Source organism: Eurosta solidaginis, chromosome 5, assembly GCF_040869045.1.
Source record: "Eurosta solidaginis isolate ZX-2024a chromosome 5, ASM4086904v1, whole genome shotgun sequence".
NCBI classification, from domain to species: domain Eukaryota; kingdom Metazoa; phylum Arthropoda; class Insecta; order Diptera; family Tephritidae; genus Eurosta; species Eurosta solidaginis.
In genome coordinates, this window is record NC_090323.1 from 47,081,169 (window position 1) to 47,102,811 (window position 21,643).

The following is a 21,643-nucleotide window of genomic DNA, read 5'->3' on the forward strand; positions in this document are numbered from 1 at the left end:
GTTTGTACGATATGGGTATCAAATGAAAGGTGTTAATGACGGTAGACGCCTTTTCGAGATATCGCCATAAAGGTAGACCAGGGATGACTATAGAATTTGTTTGTACGATATGGGTATCAAATGAAAGGTGTTAATGAGTATTTTAAAAGGGAGTGGGCCTTAGTTCTATAGGTGGATGCCCTTTCGAGATATCGCCATAAAGGTGGGCCAGGGGTGACTCTAGAATTTTTGTGTACGATATGGGTATCAAATGAAAGGTGTTAATGAGTATTTTAAAAGGGTGTGGGCCTTAGTTCTATAGATGGACGCTTTTTCGAGATATCGTCATAAAGGTGGACCAGGGGTGACTCTAGAATTTGTTTATACGATATGGGTATCAAATGAAAGGTGTTAATGAGTATTTTAAAAGGGCGTGGGCCTTAGTTCTATAGGTAGACGCTTTTTCGAGATATCGGCATAAAGGTGGACCAGGGGTGACTCTAGAATTTTTTTGTACGATATGGGTATCAAATGAAAGGTGTTAATGAGTATTTTAAAAAGGAGTGGGCCTTAGTTCTATAGGTGGATGCCTTTTCGAGATATCGCCATAAAGGTGGGCCAGGGGTGACTCTAGAATTTTTTTGTACGATATGGGTATCAAATGAAAGGTGTTAATGAGTATTTTGAAAAGGCGTTGGCCTTAGTTCTATAGGTGGACGCCTTTTCGAGATATCGACATGAAGGTGGACCAGGGGTGACTCTAGAATTTGTTTGTACGTTATGGGTATCAAATGAAAGGTGTTAATGAGTATTTTAAAAAGGAGTGGGCCTTAGTTCTATATGTGGACGCCTTTTCGAGATATCGTCATAAACGTGGACCAGGGGTGACTCTAGAATGTGTTTGTACGATATGGGTATCAAATTAAAGGTATTAATGAGGGTTTTAAAAGGGAGTGGCCCTTAGTTGTATATGTGAAGGCGTTTTCGAGATATCTACCAAAATGTGGACCAGGGTGATCCAGAACATCATCTGTCGGGTACCGCTAATTTATTTATATATGTAATACTACGTACAGTATTCCTTCCAAGATTCCAAAGGCTTTTGATTTCGCCCTGCAAAACTTTTTCATTTTCTTCTACTTAATATGGTAGGTGTCACACCCATTTTACCAAGTTTTTTTTTCTAAAGTTATAGTTTGCGTCAATAGACCAATACAATTACCATGTTTCATTCCTTTTTTCGTATTTGGTATATAATTATGGCATTTTTTTCATTTTTCGTAATTTTCGATATCGAAAAAGTGGGCGTGGTCATGGTCGGATTTCGGCCATTTTTTACACCAATACAAAGTGAGTTCAGATAAGTACGTGAACTGAGTTTAGTAAAGATATATCGATTTTTGCTCAAGTTATCGTGTTAACGGCCGAGCGGAAGGACAGACGGTCGACTGTGTATAAAAACTGGGCGTGGCTTCAACCGATTTCGCCCTTTTTCACAGAAAACAGTTATCGTCCTTGGAGCTAAGCCTCTACCAAATTTCAGAAGGATTGGCTAATTTTTGTTCGACTTATGGCATTAAAAGCATCCTAGACAAATTAAATGAAAAAGGGCGGAGCCACGCCCATTTTGAAATTTTCTTTTATTTTAGTATTTTGTTGCACCATATCATTACTGGAGTTGAATGTTGGCATAATTTACTTATATGCTGTAAAGATATTAACTTTTCTTTTAAAATTTGAATTTAAAAAAAAATTTTTTTAAAAAGTGGCCGATTGAATTGTCGCACTTTTTCGATTTTTCAAAATTTTCGATATCGAAAAAGTGGGCGTGGTTATTGTCCGATATCGTTCATTTTAAATGGCGATCTGAGATGAGTGCCCAGGAACCTACATACCAAATTTCATCAAGATACCTCAAAATTTACTCAAGTTATCGTGTTAACGGACAGACGGACGGACGGACGGACATGGCTCAATCGATTTTTTTTTCGATACTGATGATTTTGATATATGGAAGTCTATATCTATCTCGATTCCTTTATACCTGTACAACCAACCGTTATGCAATCAAAGTTAATATACTCTGTGAGCTCTGCTCAACTGAGTATAAAAATGGAAATCAAATGCCCAACAGCGATCAACAAACCAAACGATCAATTGTGCAAATTATCTGCAATTCAAATGATCGGCAACCAGAAAAATTTACTTAGTAGCAAAATCATTTGCGTGTTTTATTTTTTGTTTTTCTCTTGATTTCATTCTTTTACATATCGCTGTTTGAGTACGGCAGCCACAGAAGCTGTCTGTCTCAAATGAGTGTTTCTTTAAAACTGTCTGACCGTCCGACTGTGTGCGATTGCCACGACTCCAAACCTATTGCTCTTAACCTCTTTTTGAATAGCTCGACCGACACTTATATTATTATTCATATACCTATGTTTCTATTTAGAAGGGCTCCGAAATAACTCTCAAGCAATTCAATCGGTTCGATATTGTAACGAATTTTGGGGAGTTCATGATAATTATGCACCTTCTGCTAACGTTCGAATCGCTGAACTGTCGAAAAAATAACTCAAATATTCAGTATTGCAAAATGTCCTTTAGTTAGACTACTCTGGGAGTAGTACTTCACAATTATACTTCACTAATAGCGTGTTTAAATCAAACTGATTGACTATCGCCTGCACCGCGCTGCTTTTATACTCTCAGTTAGCCTCGTTCACCTATTTCTCTTAAGGTCTAGACGTTTCACAAACATGCCTTCTAGAACAGTTGTATCCCGTGCTTGGCTATTTAGCTATATATATGTACATATACATATCTGTAGTTTATGTTTTTCTTCTAGCCATATGCATGTGTATGTGTGAGTAAGAACTTCTGCTCCTAGCTGCCGGCTATATATATGTATGTGAAATAATCTCTCTGCTTCAAACTGCTGGTTAGGTGTATGGAATATTCTTCGTTGCCTTGTACATAAGTGTGGCTGATTGCTTTAATGTGTGCTTGTACCTAACTGTGGCTGCTTGCTTTCGATTAGTTACTAACATCATAGTGATGCTAATATTCACCACAAAATTAATAATTACAAAAGGAGACATACATTTGAGTTAAGAAATAATAGTTATGTTTTTTGTTTGAGAAACAAATGTTTTTCTTGGGTAATGAGGAATAAATTAAATATGACTTGGTAAGGTTAGGATAGTTTGGGCGACAGCTGTTCCATTTATAAGGGTAATGGTTGAGTTGCAACGATAAATCTACAAATAAAGCACGCATCGACGTCCCGATCGAGATATTTATAAATAGTTGTTGCTGTTGTAGTAGCGATAAAGACTTTCCGAAGGTTTTTGGGGATTGCTATCAATATTGATGGTGCTTTGCCGGATAAAGACCCGGTATGTTCTGGTAACAAGCACCCTTAAAGGACCATCTCGTGAACGATTCCATGTGACCACATTAAATCTTCTAGGCCATCCCGCCCCACCTCCTAGCTCCATGAGAAACTTGTGGTCGCCCGAGCCCCGGCTGCTAAGGAAACAGGATTCGGTACAGGCTGGTGAGGTCGACAATTGGGTTAGATAAGCTATAAATTGCGCTGGAAACGTCTTGAAAGGCTTGCGCTACACAAGCTCTTGCATCATTCGGGTACTTTAGTCGCCTCTTACGACAAGCATACCTTCCGCGGTTTTATTCTAAGCCCTCTACCAAGCTGGAGGCAAAGGCTGGACAGCTCAGCATAAGGTGACTGGATAATTCCACTTCGTCGTACTTCAAACAGCTAACACAGCAGGGGCTGTCCAGTATATTAGGGCGTACCGCATTGATTCCCATTGGGCAGGGCATGATTATCATTCCAATAACCATGGAAAGATGAGTATTGTAAACCCTAATAGTTCCGCCGAGCGCTTGGAGTCCACAACAGTTCAGCAAATCTTAACACAAGCTGGTATAATTGTAGCGTTTTCTAAGCTGACTCGGGGCTCACCTGTCCAGAAGCAGAATGGAAATGGTCAACGGAACTTCAAAGTAACCACTGACACACACATGCGTTCAGGTCCAAGATCGCTCATTTGTTGGATGCCATTCTAACCGCTTAACCGTATAGCTATCCATGCATGTGAACACCGAGTTCCTATAGCTCCAGCCAGGTCTTCTTCTTGTAGCAATAAAGGCACGCCCGAAGGTTTTAGGGAGTACTATTGATTTTCTTAGTAATCAGCTCTTGTGTGTCATCGAGACTCCAGCATGAACGTACCCTATGCTTGTAACACAAATACTTGTGAATTAACTGTTATTTTGGAGCTTTGATAAGTAATGCTTCAGTCTCTACTACTGCTGCCTTCACTTAAACACATTAAATTCTTCAATTGTTGAGCTTTAATATTTCACAGCACTTAAGTAACAACAATATAAATAGTGGTGGATTTGATTATTACTTCTTTTATATTTTGATTTTTAAGCATTTATGTGAAAAGATTGTTACAAGGTGATGCAATTCCTCTAAAAACCCCATTCATAGAACTTCAATAGCATTCCTTCCTTTCAATGTGACCGTTAGTGTAAAGAGTTGATGTCTGAATGAAGTAATATGAAAGTTCCCACAATAGCATCGCGTTGTGAGTTAAAGTTGTTTTTAGACGTGGGTTCAAACTAGAGATATACGCCGCCGATAAACGCCGCCCCCGTCGCCAATTTTAGTCGTTTTTCGCACGGCGCCGCCGAATGTAAAAAATATCGGCGCAGCGGCGGCGGCGGCAGCGTCCGGCGCGTTACTATACTTTCTAAAGAAGATTGTTTAGGCCATTTATTATTCATGTCGAAAATTGGTCGGATATGGTCGAAAGTGGTATCAACGGATGCGCATCACTGCCAGTTATAAGAAACTAATTGCGAAATTTAGGTGTTTCTAACTGTTTAAAAGTTATTAAAAACAAGTAAGGAAGGCTAAGTTCGGGTGTAACCGAACATTACATACTCAGTTGAGAGCTATGGAGACAAAATAAGGAAAATCACCATGTAGGAAAATGAACCTAGGGTAACCCTGGAATGTGGTTGTATGACATGTGTATCAAATGGAAGGTATTAAAGAGTATTTTAAGAGAGAGTAGGCCATAGTTCTATGGATGGACGCCATTTAGGGATATCGCCATAAAGGTGGACCAGGGCTGACTCTAGAATGTGTTTGTACGATATGGGTATCAAATGAAAGGTGATAATGAGTATTTTAAAAGGGAATGGGCTTTAGTTCTATAGGTGAATGCCTTTTCGAGAAATCGCCATAAAGGTGGACCAGGGGTGACTCTAGAATATGTTTGTACGATATGGGTATCAAATGAAAGCTGTTAATGAGTATTTTGAAAAGCAGAGATCCTTAGTTCCATAGGTCGACGCCGTTTCGAGATATCGCCATAAAGGTGGACCAAGGGTGACTCTAGAATGTTTGTACGATATGGATATCAAACGAAAGGTGTTACTGAACATTTTAAGAGGGAGTGGGCATTAGGTCTATAGGTGGACGCCTTTTCGAGATATCGCCATTAGGGTGGGCCAGGGGTGACTCTAGAATGTTTGTACGATATGGGTATCAAACGAAAGGTGTTACTGAGCATTTTAAGAGGGAGTGGGCATTAGGTCTATAGGTGGACGTCTTTTCGAGATATCGCCATTAGGGTGGGCTAGGGGTGACTCTAGAATGTTTTTGTACGATATGGGTATCAAATGAAAGGTGGTAATGAGTATTTTAAAAGGGAGTAATCCTTAGTTCTATAGGTGGACGCCTTTTCGAGATATCGCCATAAAGGTGGACCAAGGGTGACTCTAGAATGTTTGTACGATATGGATATCAAACGAAAGGTGTTACTGAGCATTTTAAGAGGGAGTGGGCATTAGGTCTATAGGTGGACGCCTTTTCGAGATATCGCCATTAGGGTGGGCCAGGGGTGACTCTAGAATGTTTGTACGATATGGGTATCAAACGAAAGGTGTTACTGAGCATTTTAAGAGGGAGTGGGCATTAGGTCTATAGGTGGACGCTTTTCGAGATATCGCCATTAGGGTGGGCCAGGGTGACTCTAGAATGTGTTTGTACGATATGGGTATCAAATGAAAGGTGGTAATGAGTATTTTAAAAGGGAGTAATCCTTAGTTCTATAGGTGCACGCCTTTTCGAGATATCGCCATAAAGGTGGACCAAGGGTGACTCTAGAATGTTTGTACGATATGGGTATCAAACGAAAGGTGTTACTGAGCATTTTAAGAGGGAGTGGGCATTAGGTCTATAGGTGGACGCCTTTTCGAGATATCGCCATTAGGGTGGGCCAGGGTGATTCTAGAATGTGTTTGTACGATATGGATATCAAAATAAAAGTATTAATGAGGGTTTTAAAAGCGAGTGGCCCTTAGATGTATATGTGAAGGCGTTCTCGCGATATCGACCAAAATGTGGACCAGGTGATCCAGAAAATCATCTGTCGGGTACTGCTAATTTATTTATATATGCAATACCACTAACAGTATTCCTGCCAAGATTCCAAGGGCTGTTAATTTCGCCTTGTAGGACTTTTTCATTTTCTTCTACTTAATATGGTAAGTGTCACACCCATTTTACAAAGTTTTTTCCAAAGTTATATTTTGCGTCAATAAACCAATCCAGTTACCATGTTTCATCCCTTTTTTCGAAGTTGGTATAGAATTATGGCATTTTTTTCATTTTTCGTAATTTTCGATATCGATAAAGTGGGCGTGGTTATGGTCGGATTTCGGCCATTTTTTATACCAAGATAAAGTGAGTTCAGATAAGTACGTGGGCTAATTTTAGTAAAGATATATCGGTTTTTGCTCAAGTTATTGTGTTAACGGCCGAGCGGAAGGACAGACGGTGGACTGTGTATAAAAACTGGGCGTGGCTTCCACCGATTTCGCCCATTTTCACAGAGAACAGTTACCGTCACAGAATCTATGTCCCTACCTAATTTGAGAAGGATTGGTAAATTTTTGTTCGACTTATGGCATTAAAAGTATTCTAGACAAACTAAATGAAAATGGGCGGAGCCACGCCCATTTTGAAATTTTCTTTTATTTTTGGATTTTGTTGCATCATATCATTACTGGAGTTGAATTTTGACTTAATTTACTTATATACAGTAAAGATATTAACTTTTTTGTTAAAATTTGAATTTAAAAAAATTTTTTTTTAAAAAGTGGGCGTGTTCTTCATCCAATTTTGCTAATTTTTATTCAGCACATATATAGTAATAGTAGTAACGTTCCTGCCAAATTTCATCACGATATCTTCAACGACTGCCAAATTACAGCTTGCAAAACTTTTAAATTACCTTCTTGTAAAAGTGGGCGGTGCCACGCCCATTGTCCAAAATCTTACTAGTTTTCTATTCTGCGTCAGAACGTCAACCCATCTACCAAGTTTCATCGCTTTAACCGCCTTTGGCAATGAATTATCGCATTTTTTCGGTTTTTCGAAATTTTCGATATCGAAAAAGTGGGCGTGGTTATAGTCCGATATCGTTCATTTTAAAGAGCGATCTGAGATGAGTGCTCAGCAACCTACATACCAAATTTCATCAAGATACCTCAAAATTTACTCAAGTTATCGTGTTAACGGACGGACGGACGGACGGACGGACGGACGGACATGGCTCAATCAAATTTTTTTTCGATCCTGATTATTTTGATATATGGAAGTCTATATCTATCTCGATTCCTTTATATATGTACAACCAACCGTTATCCAATCAAACTTAATATACTCTGTGAGCTCTGCTCAACTGAGTATAAAAACAGGCGCTTTCGATGTCAGCTGAACACGGACTTTGCAAAGTTGGCGGCCCTATCCGAAACTAGTCCCTTGGAGTGAATCACATTGATGCTAGCCCATGAACCAAGTTTAAATATCACCTACACGTCACGGCTCCTTTTACAAATGTGAATACGTAGGCACATATATTTACCAGGTGAGGCTTTGTCTTTCGCAAGAACACTCAAAATTGTGAAGCAAAATCTTTCTCAAGACAGCCGAACTAATGACCGTGAGTGCTACTAACCTAATGTAGTGGGCAGTCGAACTAGTCTGAAAACTGAAGCTACGCGGTCATCCATAATGAGCCCTTATATCATAAGGTCGGAAAACAGTAGTTAACATCTTGCAACTTAAAATCGGTCGGCTTTCATTCTAAAATATCATTTTGATTTAACGAAGACTATTGAAATCAGTGTTGTGAACACAAACGTCTGCAAACTTTGGTCTACATTTTAAAAATTTATCCAGGGTCCTTGTAAATTTTTAATTATGTAGATGCGCTGAGGATTATACGATTTTCACCCACGACTTACGCAATGACATCCACTTAGACTGCTTATGATTTCGACGCGGCATCCTTGGCCGAATAGTCACTCCCTAACGTTTCAAGGTGTTTTTTTGGTGTAGCTCGGAAGCATAGCGCGACAAAAACATCCGTCAGAAGGTCTTGGAGCTACACCTAGAGCTTCTAGGAAAGTGCCGTCGACGAAGGTATGAGTTTGAAGCCGCAGTCCTATAGCTTCTGTACTGGTATATGGTATAAGGGCCAGGATTCGTGGTAGCGACTGGTAGTCGGGATTGCTACTGTTCGCACGTCGGGAGTTGTAGCTCTTAGAAACAGCCGAAAAAACTGAAGGCGCCCTTTGGCGCGATCAACAATAAGCCAGCATTGATGCTAATCGTTAAAACTGAGAGTCATGACTATTAGTAGATAATTGATAGCAACCGTAAGTCGGCTTTGTGCGTGACCAGCATGTAGCCACAAATGATTTAAAGAAATCGTGCCGACGACAGGTATTAGAGTTAGCCCTGAACATCTCCTTCAGTGAAACTACGCTACAAAAGTGTTACCATTTTAAGTATTTTTCCCTCTCTCCGCAAGAAGCCAATCCGGAAATTCCTGAACGAACTGCGAGATTTTGAGGCAAAAACCGCGGATATTTCCGAAATGGCCGAAACGTCAATTTCCTTAAATACATATAAACAAAACCTTTCAAAAATTCTTTTTTTTTAATTTTCGCTTTACAAGCCTCCCAGATACTCATCCCCATGTTAATGATGTTGTTCCAGATCGTCAAACATACCATTGACGTCAGCAGTATGTTTCCATATTTATTAGTTGTGGACAATGTGATAATCTGAAGTCCAGCCATTCAATTCAGAGGTTTACACCGATCACTTTGTCGGCGCGCCGGATACACCGCCGGTATATAATAGAGCCTACACCGCCGCCGATTAAGTGACCGCGTAAACCTCTAGTTCAAACACCCGGGAGGAAAGAAATAATCGAAACAGCTGTTGCTTTGTTTAAATTTTTCTCAAATCATTAAAGATAAAAATGTGTGAGTATCAAAAACTCTTGAAGTTCGATTTGTAAACATATAGGTGAACTTCTAAAAATGTTTCAAAGTTAGCTAGAGCTCTCCCAGGGGTTAAAGTTGAACCACAACAGAAGCTACTTTACTAGAAACAAATAATTTTGGGCTTTATGCAATCATTATCGATAAAAAATTATTATCGTCGAGTTATCTCCGAGTCAAAGGCCTTCTATTGGTGTCGTCGATTTTATGTGACGCTCCGCGAGAAAAAACCCCAACTCGAAAAAAATTAACGACTTATTAAAATCAAAGTTCGTTCTATAAACTGGTAAGAACCACATATCTATACCTTTACTGTTTTTTAGTTATCAGCTGTCAAAGTCGTATACTAACCATCATATGAAGGCTAGCGCACCACTAAGCCTGCACGCCGTGCAAAATCAACCGCATTTGAGCTAGAGGTCTTTTCTAACATAAACATAGGGAGTGCCACGAAATCCCAAAAAAAAAAAAAAATACCCAAACACAAAATCCACAAAGAAAAAAAAATACCCAAACACAAAATCCCCAAAGAAAAAAAAAATACGCAAACACATAATCCCCAAATTCAAAATCCCCAAAATCAAAATCCCCAAAATCAAAATACCCAAGCACAAAATCCCAGTGCTATGATAAATATCATGACAGTGTAAAAAATAGCAATATCTCTTTCCTCTTTTATTCATATTTATGTATGTATAACTAAATATTCACGTTTTGGCAATACATATTTTTACTTATCCATATATAGGACTGCTAGTCGCTCTAACTCGAACAAGCTAACAGAAGCGTGTACTACGCAGAAGGACATCACCGTGGCGGTAGCCACGGTTATACCACACACCCGGACTTGGCATGGCGTAGCCCAGGGTTATTTTTTATAAGCGCGGCCGAAGGTCGCCTATGCAGAAAGTTAGTATGGATTATTAGCCTTTTTTGGTCGCGGCGATTTTAAACCTAATTTGAATTTATTTCGCACATAAAATGGGAATTTTGTGTTGGGGATATTAATTTTGGGCATAACGTGGTAGACCCATATACATATATTGAAGTTTTATCGGTATCTGCTTCATAATACCCAGAAAACCAAGAATTTTGATATCAATATGATGACCTTTTTAAAACAAATAGATAACTTTTCGATAAAAAATCGATTGTAAATTGGTAGCACTCCGATGACAATTCGATAATATTTTTACAAATAGATATTTTTCAATAATCGATAAAAAATCCAGAACTCGTCCAAAAAAATCGATTACTCGCTGAAAGCCTTTATTAAAAAAAAAATAAAAAATAAAATACTTGGCGCGGTTTACCTCTGAGGAGATTTAGGCCGAGATTCTTTTTCAATTTGCTACGTTCTCATTTTAATTTTCCCTACAAATTGACGGAACGGCATCTCAACGGCAGCCCCCGATTAGAAAAACTTATTTCTAATTGAAAAAACTTGTTTCTAAATTTTTTATGTACTGGAGTTCAAACCAGGACCCTCGGTGTAGTAGGTGTTGCATGCATCACTCCACGGCGGCGGCCAATAACTTTTTGATATTAATACCAAAGAGGATAACTATAATAAGAGACGTCACTCGTTACTTTGTATAATGTTTTCGTTATGATAGTCGTAGGTTTTTTTTGGGCGAAATGTGCACAAATGTCTTCTATACATTTTCGTGGGGTATTTGTGTTTATTTTTCCGACTGTATTTAGTTAATTAATTCTTTTTCCAAAAATCAAATTTGCATAAGGTGCCTACACGGCATGGATAAATGCGAGACATTTGAAAATATCCCTCTTGGAAAACATTAGGCATACATTTTTTTTAATTTCTAGCGAGTTACTCGCCACTCGTAGCAGACTGGTGGCTCTTATTATATTTATCCTCCTTGTTAATACGATGATTTTTTTTTTTAACAAATCGTAAGCTATTCGATAACAAATCGATAACCTTTCGATAAAAAATTTAGAACACACCGATTGTAAATTGGTAGCACTCCGATAATAATTCCAATACGTTTCGATTACTTTTTGATAACATATCGATATCTTGATTTATAACAAATCGATAAGTTTTTTATAAAAAATTAATAATTTTTAGATAATAATATGTTCGATATTTGACGAACTAAACGATAACTTTTCAATAACAAGTCGATAACAAACTGATAACAAACCGATTACTGCCGAAAAAAAAGTCGCATAACTCATTGACAACCTTTGTACCAAATGGGAATTTATACCACGTCGATAACAAATCAATAGCTCGTTTATACCTTTTCGATAACCCCTCTTAAAAAGCTGATAACTCGTCGAAAAGAAGAGGATAACACGCTATGTCGATAACACACAGATAACTGATCGATAACAAACCGTTAACACTTCTATAGTAAATAAATAGCACACCGCCCCGTTTCGGTTCCGCTTCGGTTTTGACTTCTAATCTTTCCTTTCCTCTCCCCTTCTTTTCTTGTGTCCTTTTCCTTCCTTGCCCTAATTTGCTGTCTGATTTCGCCCATATCAACTCCTCCAGATATAACTTTCGCAAAACCTGCTTGGGATGAGCTGCTAGGTATGCCCTGTGATAGAAAACTCTGTCTGGGGCCTGGACAGGATGTATTTAAAATATGTGTTTGCGTATTTACAGGCAATGCCTCTTATACTATTTTCTAAGGGACCTAGTAAGATTTACCAAGTATTACCTGAATAAGAAATTCTGTGAGACTGGGTATTATAGTTTTTTTGTAGAGATTGTTCCATATTCTGTCTTAACAGAAAACGCTTTCTAGGGTCTGAAAGCTACTATACGCTTCCTGTAAGAAAATTATATCTTTATCTTCGTTTAAGCCCTTACTTCTAAGCCGTTGCTTAACGAAATGGTAACTTTAATCGATAGATAAACAAAACTAGCTGCGGCCATCCACAAAGCGTTTTCCATAGAAGACACATAAAAAAATAAAAATAAATGTAAGACGCGATAACGTCCGAAGAGATTTTATGCCGGGCTTCTCTTCCAATTCGTGTCGTGCTCCTTTTAATTTTTCTACAATTTGGCGGGACAGGACCTACTTGTTTTAAGTCGACTACGAACGGCATATGCAAGGTAGATGAGTTTTCGCTGAGAGCTTTTCATGGCAGAAATACACTCGGAGTGCTTGCCAAACACTGCCTAGAGGCGATCCCGCTTAGAATAATTTTCTTCAAATTAAAAAAACTTGTTTCTAATATTTTTATGTTGCTTTGCCCGGGTGTGAATCCAGGATCTTCGGTGTGGTAGGCGGAGCACGTCACCATTACACCACGGTGGCCGCCAGACCCATAATATTGTGGCGAATAGTATAATCTCTAACATCGCTATGCTGTCCGTAAATAAACATAACGACAGTAAGCCATTTACGCACATACATAGAAGGCAACGAAGAATATTCCACACACATAACCAGCAGCTTGAAGCGAAGAGATTAGTTCACACACACATATGTAGTCAGCAGATCAGAGCGAAGAAGAAAGAGAAACAATCAATACCATGTTATCATCAGCTAAGAGCAGAAGCTGTTGCTCACACATACACACGCATATAGGTACATAGAAGTAAAACATAAACTACAGAATATATGTATATAGCTAAAAAATGAAGTATGAGATTCAGCTGTTCCAGAAGGCATGTTCGTGAAAAGTCTAGACCTTAGGAGAAATAGGTGCACGAGGTTAACTGAGAGTATAAAAGCAGCGCAGTCCAAGCGATAATCAGTCAGTTTTGATTTTAACACTCTATAGTGAAGTAATACTCCCAAAGTAGTCTAAATAAAGAAGATTTTGTTATACAGAATATATGAGTTATTTATTCGACAGTTCCAAAATTCGAACGTTAACAGAAGCTGCAAAATGATTATCAGGAATTTACCGAAATTCGTTACAATATTATAAATCTCTTCATTTTCCAATACTACATATATGTTTTGCAAATTGTCAAACTGTTAGAGCGGCACTTTTTTCGTCACCCTATTAAACTCCGGTAAGCAGTATTTAATGACTCTAAACGTTCACGAATTCTAATCAATGCCTATTGTTATGAACGATTGATTGGTAAATCGATTGTTGTTGTTGCTTGTTTGTACTAAATAGTTTAGCTTGGCTTATTAGTCGTAATACTCAAATAAGTATCGCTTAAGTATGAACTTTACTATTGGTCTTGTAGCAAAGAATCTATATAGACAAACTGCTACTCTTTCAGTTTGTGGGGTTGGTTTGTATTAATTTTAATTGTGTGGGTGTGGCTTGAAAATCTGATCGTTTTAATGACCGTTCTAATGAGTTTTTGTTGTAAGTTTGATTGAAAACGTTATAAATTAGTAACTGGTTGTGACTGCACAAATCACATAGAGGGACTGAAAGAAAACAACATTATTAAGAAACATTATTAAGAATCAAGAATCAACAAGCTTTAGAGATTTGTGATCCAAAAGGGGAGTACGAGTATACCTTAACACTCTAGAAATATGGAGACTCGTCTCGAAAGCTTAACACATCCGTCATTGAGACAATAGACTCAAGATAAACGTGTTAACTATCGATCCAGAGCGAAATAATTTCTTGGCGAGGTTCGAAGGCTAGAAGAAGGGAAATCAATAGGTATAGCGTGCGACACAAACAACAAGACTTCTCAATTCAAATTCGATTGTACTCCCTAAATGGTAGTACTCTGTCTACGAGAGTAAAGTATCTGGGCGTCGAAATAAACAGCATGTTAAGCTGCAAATCGATTATGTTGTTGTTGTTGTAGCGATAAGGTTACTCCCCGAAGGCTTTGGGGAGTGTTATCGATGTGATGGTCCTTTGCCGGATACAGATCATGTACGCTGCGGTAACACAGCACCATGAAGTTACTAGCCCGACCATCTCGGGAAGGATTTATGTGGCCACATTAAACCTTCAGGCCATCCCTCCCCACCCCCAAGTTCCATGAGGAGCTTGGGGTCGCCAGAGCCTCGTCTGTTAGTGAAACAGATACCACTGGACCTTCACATACATGAAATTGCGACTTTTTCGGTTGCAAGACCTCGTGGTTCTAAGTGTGGACATGAGGAAGTATGGCCACAGTAGCATTTTCAGATAACTCCCGGCGTGGCACCATCATCACATTATCATACGTCCTCAATAAGTTTTGACAAATGTCATAAGGCTAAGTTCCCCTCAAACGGGGACTAGAGGGCTACTCGGATGTAAAGGAAGAACGCAATTTCACTCTACACCGACGGTTCCAAAAGGGACTGCGGTGTGGGAGAGGGTGTGAACATCTTCTCAATGTCGGTAGTATCTACCAAGCGGAAGTTCTAGTAAGGATAGAACGCTGCTGTCAAACGACTCGATAGGGGTGCGACGTGTGCATTTATTCAGATAGCCAAGCAGAGCTCATGGTGTTTACCTTCGTCATCACTTCGTCCAAGGCCGACACTAGCTGCAAACGTTTCAAACCGCAGGTAACTTCGCAAACAAAACCCTTGCTCCTGGTCACAGGAACATCAACGGCAACGAGAAGGCAGAACCTGCAAGAAAAGAGACAATGCTGGATGCTGCGAACGCGGGAGAGATGCATCATACATATCAGATTCAAGAAGTTAGCAGTCTCCAACTCGTACTCCTCGGACACCTGCAAGATAACCAAGCAAAACTGACCGAATAGCGTTAGTGGGAGAACAGAGGACCTATTGTATAAGCCACAAAAAGAAATCTTTGGTATTACTACCCATGGTGATCACTTTTAAAAGCATTTCCAGGACTTGCAGAAGTGAAGAGCAACAGAGAAACAGTTGTGTGAATGCCCAGCTCTAGCACACACTAGGTTTCTAACTGTGGGCTGTTATATATTGCCGAAACTTAGGGAAGTATCTGAATGCTCTATAAAAGATAACAGTAGTTTCATTTTCTGCACCAAATGGTTCGAACGGAGTACCGACTAGCCATACTAAAACAGCAGCAATTGGTTCCAGGAAATATGTGCGTCCAAATGGTGCTCCATGCGCTATTTAGGCTCGGATCTTTGGTATCCTGGTGGCATAGCAACCAACCAATCAAATGCTGTCCATTCGAATCTATAGAGAAACCGATCGCAACTAAGTTGTCCATAGAGAAGAGGAACCTGATATTTTCAACCCATAGGAATGACGTAGCGCAAGCTGAGGTCAGTTTTTTACACCTACTAAGTTTATTTTCCATGGAAGCGCCCTTATTGAAACTCCTCCATATATTTGCTTTCAGGAAGTGCAACTACATATCGTTTAGGGAAATTTAATTAAGGCCCAATAAAAAGTTTGCAATTGTAACTGAAAAGATGATATTGTAGTAAGTACTAAGAAAAGAAAAAAAAACAAGGCCTAAAAAGTTTGCTAAGGTACTTAACTACAAGCGATTAGTTATTTGAAGTTTTAACTGCCACCAAAGAGAAAGGTGTTGTTGACATTTTATGACTCTGCAACTGATTTAGGATTTGTCCTCTTTTTATTGTAAAACGATTTCCGTTTGTCATAAAATTGTAAACAGCTATTACAAACAGTGATTGGAACTCTTAATGGCATGAAAATGGGAGAAAAATCTGATAAAACGAACAGAGCAAACAAAAAAAATTTGGAAAATACAATTTTGTGCAAATGTTATTTCAGCAATGATGGATGTCATTCAAAGATTTAGAAATATTAGCTCATTTGGTGTCACAGATGAGAGTCTGAGTCGGAAAGGTTTCCTCGAATATAAAGACGGATTGCATGGAAGTCCATTGGGCAGTGTCTTATCAAAACCGCAATCACCATTTTATGGGCGGATCTATTCATTTCAGCACACCGCCTGTTATCCACTTCCGGCCAGAAGGATATCCTTATGCTTGAGGATAACCTGCAGTCCTTTAGATACGGCTCAGATGTACCTACGTCGGCTAAGAGATTTGCATGTCCGGTATGGCCCACGATCCACAATAAACTAATCTTGTCCGTTCTGATGTCACGTTGTTTAAATTTTTCCCATATTATTAAATAATCTTAAAATATTTCCATACAATCGTAAGCGAGGTCGGGCACTCCCAGATCACAGCACTAGAGGTCAAGGCCTTAATTGGTATCTGGTTAACGGGATGACTTCCTTTCCGTAATCTCGGCAATTTCTGCAAAATTGATCGAGCAGCTTGAAATTGCGGTTTGCATCGAGATTCTAACAGAGAAACCTCCACCAATCGTCCCTTTCAACTTCGAACAATCCGGGAATTATTTATTTGGTCCATTGCCGCAGATGAGTTTCTTTCCAGGGATTTAAGGAGTTGATAAGCGCAATATATAGTTGTACAGCTTCCGCAACGCAATTGTGAACCTCGCGTACACGAGGGTAATCCTGTTACAAATATGAACTTAAAATGCACATATGTAATTGGCAGGCGAGCCTCTGGCGACCACAAAGTACAAAGGAGTGGGCGAACAAGTTAGCCTAGAAGGTTCAATGTTTTTATATTAAATAGCTGCCGAGGGTGCTTGTTACCGGAACATACAGCATCTACATCCGGTAAAGGACCATCAATATCGATTACAATACTCAAAACCTACGCGGAGAATCTTTATCGCTACAAAACCAAAAGCGCCCTTCCCAGTTCTCTTTCGAGAGAATTACTGTGTTAAAGTTCGCTCAGAAGCAGTTCTCGGCACACAGTATTCTGTTCTGCTTCGGGTGAAGTCGAAGGTGGGAAAAATGCCGCAGTGCCTATAGCACATATCGCGAAGCCTGATGAGGGACTGGCTCATAGCCGCCTTACCCGCAATATCTACTGGATGTATAACCAGCATGACATTCTGGGTCAAGGTGGACGTTGTTCCACAGAAAACAGTTGAAACAACCAAGAACCCTGATTAAAAATATTTCGTCATTGCCTTGGAGGACAAGTATAGTAAGTAGTACAGGACGGTTTCAGTCATCTTATAATAGTATCGGTCTATAAATCATTGGAGCTTTACTGATTTTCTTCAATTAACTTTGACCAGGTTATGGAGATAACATAGAGAACAACGGGTCCAACGTCTGAGACCGCTTTTAGTATTCCTTCAGGAACTCTTACGCTAAAAGGTAAGTAACCTTCTCCTCGGTCACAAATCCCGGGGATAGTTTGGAAAGTGTCTCTTCTACCCTACTACCTATTGTTTCCGAGCGAAACGTTCGAAGTAGGTTTGTATCAGGTAGACGCTTATTTATCCATGAGGTCGTTTTAACCTTTAGAAATTAATTCCCTGAGCACTTGCAATACTGCTGGACCATTGTTGTTGCTGTTATCAGAGTCCGATCGATTCATTTCGCCCGTGTATGATTGCAACATCTCTACTGACTTCTGCTGCGAGGTCGTAAATTCATATGTTTTCCTCAGCGAGATGATAAAGCAGTACCGCAATGACCAGGATAGCTTTTGTAGAAATCCTGTTGAGCCGAGGTACTTGCGTTTTTATAATCAGCTGCGCAGAGCTCACAAAGTATGTTAATTTTGTTCGCATAACGGTACCCCGTAACGGTATCAACTAATTGAAATAGATATAGACTAATCGAGATAGATATATATCAAAATGATCTGGGCGAAAAAAGAAATTCGTTTAGCCATGTCCGTCCGTACTTCTTGAGTAAATTTTGAGGTATCTTAATGAAAAATGATATGTAAGTTCCTGGGCACTCACCTCAGATCTCTATTTAAAATGAATTAAATCGGGCTATAACCACGCCCACTTTTTCGATATCGAAAATTTCGAAAAACTGAAAAAGTGCGATAATTCATTACCAAAGACGGATAAAGCGATGAAACTTGGTAGGTGGGCTGATCTTATGACGCAGAACAGAAAACTAGTAAAATTTTGCACAATGGACGTGGCACCGCCCACTTTTAAAAGAAGGTAATTTGAAAGTTTTGCAAGCTGTTATTTGGCAGCTAAGTATGTAATGTTCGGTTACACACGAACTTAACCTTCCTTACTTGTTTTCATTTAATCTGCTCATATTTCTGCCCCATACAAGAGTAAAGAATCTGATATATGTAAGTGCAAGGAACTTTTTTATAAACGGCTTTATGTTTGCCATCAATCGATTGAGATGTGTTTTAAGCTTTTACATGTTTCTAGAAGACGCTCCGAGAATACGTTCTTGCAGTTTAGCCTAATACTAGGTTCAAACACACACCATATTGGCAATTTATACTATTTGGGCAATTTATTACGCAATTTGTCATATAATAAATTGTAATAATAAATTGCCAATTTAAAAAAAATTGCGTAATAAATTGTTTCAAACTGCAAATGCAACATTGTAAAGTGTGTTTATTGAGTATATTTAAACGTCAGTTACGCATGGCTGAACTATATGGTTGGCTCATCTCATCAGCTGATTTTATGTCTTTCATTGCACTGGAGTAGGGATTTTCAAAAGAAGATGGCAAACTCAAAATGAAACCAAAACATTGAACACATTTTCTTACAACACACAAAAATTTCAAAGTTTTATGTTTTCATTCCATTTCATTCGCCTAATAATGTGCGTGTTTATTTTGACAGTCTGAACAAAGGTATGTTCTTGCTGTAGAGATGAGCCAACCAGCTATCAAATTACTATTGTGTAAGCTATATCGAGTTGTATGAACAGCACTCACTTCAAATCGAAATTTCCTCAATTTATTTTTCTGTTTGAACATAGTATAAGCCCCAGATATATCATATAGATGAGTGTATCTACTTTTTGGTCCCCAACCAAAAAACTAATGCTTGTGGCGAGGCGCATCTAAGCGAAGACTGCGATATCCGTTTTTTCATCTATTTATGAAGCACAATACTTGGGTTAGTTTAAGCTGTGCAAGTTTTGGAATTCGTGCTATTCTGGCATCATCAATATCGTCAACGAAAGCACAAGGAAAGAGCTTTGTCTATTAAAATTTTCCCTGGTCCAAACCATGTGGTTTGCTGCCTTTTTTCTTTTCTTTTCTTTGAAAGTGGGTTGTTTCGTAGTTTAGATATCCGTATGCCTTAAGAGGTCTCGCCTTTCTTGACTATCTTCTATTACTTCAGCTAAAGCATTCCCTATGTTCGATGAGACAGTCTTCTCCTTTCTTCTATGGCAAGCTGTGAGACAAGTCACACCCATCTTACTTTTTTCTTCAGATTTCGAGAAAAGTATACCAAAAGGAGCCATTCGAAAGCTATGACTACGTTGTACAAAAAAGGTCTTCACAAAAGTTAATACCAAGCTTCTAATGTGCACGGAGACTGATTATAGAACACATGCCCTAGAAATTAAATAGCTTACAATTTGCCTAGAGTGGGATGTGAACAGCCGACATAGAAAGTTGGTTTATCATCAACCCTCTGCTGTAGCTAGGAAGCACCGACGTGCTCTGCCTATATGAATAAAATGCGACCCGTAACATCAGAAAGTTATATCCAATGCAAAAAAACAGTGTGCTCTATGTGCGTTCGTTTAGTATACTGTATACTATATCTCCCAAAGTTACCTGAAAAGCGTTCTACTATACTGTGCAGCAAAAATTACACTGAAGATGGCCCAACTATGAAACTGGTTTATGTACAAATTAAATTCGACAGGGGATAACGAAAAATCGTCATTTTTCTTACCTTTCAATAGCGAACTATTGCTATTCATACACATTGGGCATTGATCGTTACGAAACATACAGGAATAGCAACGTTCGTGACCACAAGTATCGATCAATTTCCGGCGCTTGCCCTTGTCGAATGAAATGCGACAACTGGGGCATATCGTACCACTACTATCGTGCTCCAATAAGCGGCGAATCGATTGTAGATCTGGAAGAAAAAAGGAAATTTCAAAATGAATTATTGAAATATGAAATAATAAAAAATATATAACAAATATGTGATGAAGGTTGTAGAAATAGAAGAACAATGAGACACATATAGTCCGATAACTCTCCTATCGGCAGCAGTCTAGAGACTTAAAGCCGTCCTACTCCCTTAGTTCACCGCAAACCTACAGCTTGCCAATCATCAAAATCGAAACTAACTTCCCCACCAGAAGGATTTACCATTGTGTCCTACGCCGATGACTGTACGATAATGGCAACAGGTCCTGGTCCATCTAAGGATGGACTTTGTTGAAAAATTAACGACTCTTCTTTCTAGTCTTTGCAGGCTTTTCATCTCACGACCATATCCTTGGCATCGTTATTTTCAACGTGGACGTGGCAAATGTTGGTAATATTGACAAATATGTGTATGATACATTCATATTTGTAACGGGATTCCCCTCGCGGGTTGCGGAAGCTTTGAAGCTATAAAGCTTGAATCCCTCATCAAGTTCCTCGCTGGCAGTAGTTGGGGCAAAGACAAATAAACGCTTATTGCCACTTATAAAGCACTTGGCGAGACGCTTGTAGGCTACGCGTCTCCGATATGGTCGGCGAGCTTTAAAGAAATACACTGGATGAAACTACGCTCAAAACTGCCACGAGATGTTTTCTTCTGTCTCCAAGGCATCATCTACACAGAGAGGCGAGAGAACTCCCCATAGAGGAGGGATATGAAATGCTGCACAAAAAGTTGCTGTTGAATACCCAGAAACCTGGGCATCCAAACAGACAGCTGATTGAAGAGGCCACGTCTCCCAGGAATTTAAAGAGTCATCTCCGTCAGCCCTTTGAAGAAATTCAGGTTTCGAGAAGTCAGCCGAATGAAGAAAACAAGCACAAAAAGGTCTTCAGAGACATCCACAAAAAAAAACCGTAAAATTACTAAGCCAACAAGTTCCCGATGAACTCCGTTCTTAAATACTGTGGCGAGTATTAACATCACTATGCTGTTAGTAAATAATCACAATAACAAAAACAGCAAGCAGCCACGCTTATGTACAACGCAACGAAGAATATTCCATACACATAACCAGCAGCTTGAAGTAGAGAGATTATTTTACATACATATATGTAGCCGACAGCTAGGAGCAGAAGTTGTTACTCACACATACACACGAATATGGCTAAAAGAGAAACATAAGCTACAGATATATATGTATATAGCTAAATAACCAAGCATGAGATACAACTGTTCTAGAAGGCATATTCGTGAAACGTCTAGACCTTCGGAGAAATGGGCGAAAGAGGTAACCGAGAGTATAAAAGCTGCGCAATCTGAGGAATCAGTAATTAGTTTGATTTAAACACACTATTAGTGAAAGTAGTCTTATAAGTAGTCTTACAAGACCATTTTGCAATACTGAATATCGGAGTTATATCGGAGTTATT

General features: G+C 39.1%; 1 protein-coding gene across 18 annotated transcripts in view; it reads right to left on the reverse strand.

The window, feature by feature from the left end:
- rols (rolling pebbles) overlaps positions 1-21,643 on the reverse strand; it is a 280,847-nt gene that overhangs the window by 94,629 nt on the left and 164,575 nt on the right. For all 18 annotated transcript variants that reach the window (XM_067788137.1, XM_067788130.1, XM_067788129.1 and 15 more), the window contains one exon: positions 20,001-20,192. In XM_067788137.1, the coding sequence (XP_067644238.1) occupies positions 20,001-20,192 (192 nt within the window). The remainder of the gene's footprint in view (positions 1-20,000; positions 20,193-21,643) is intronic.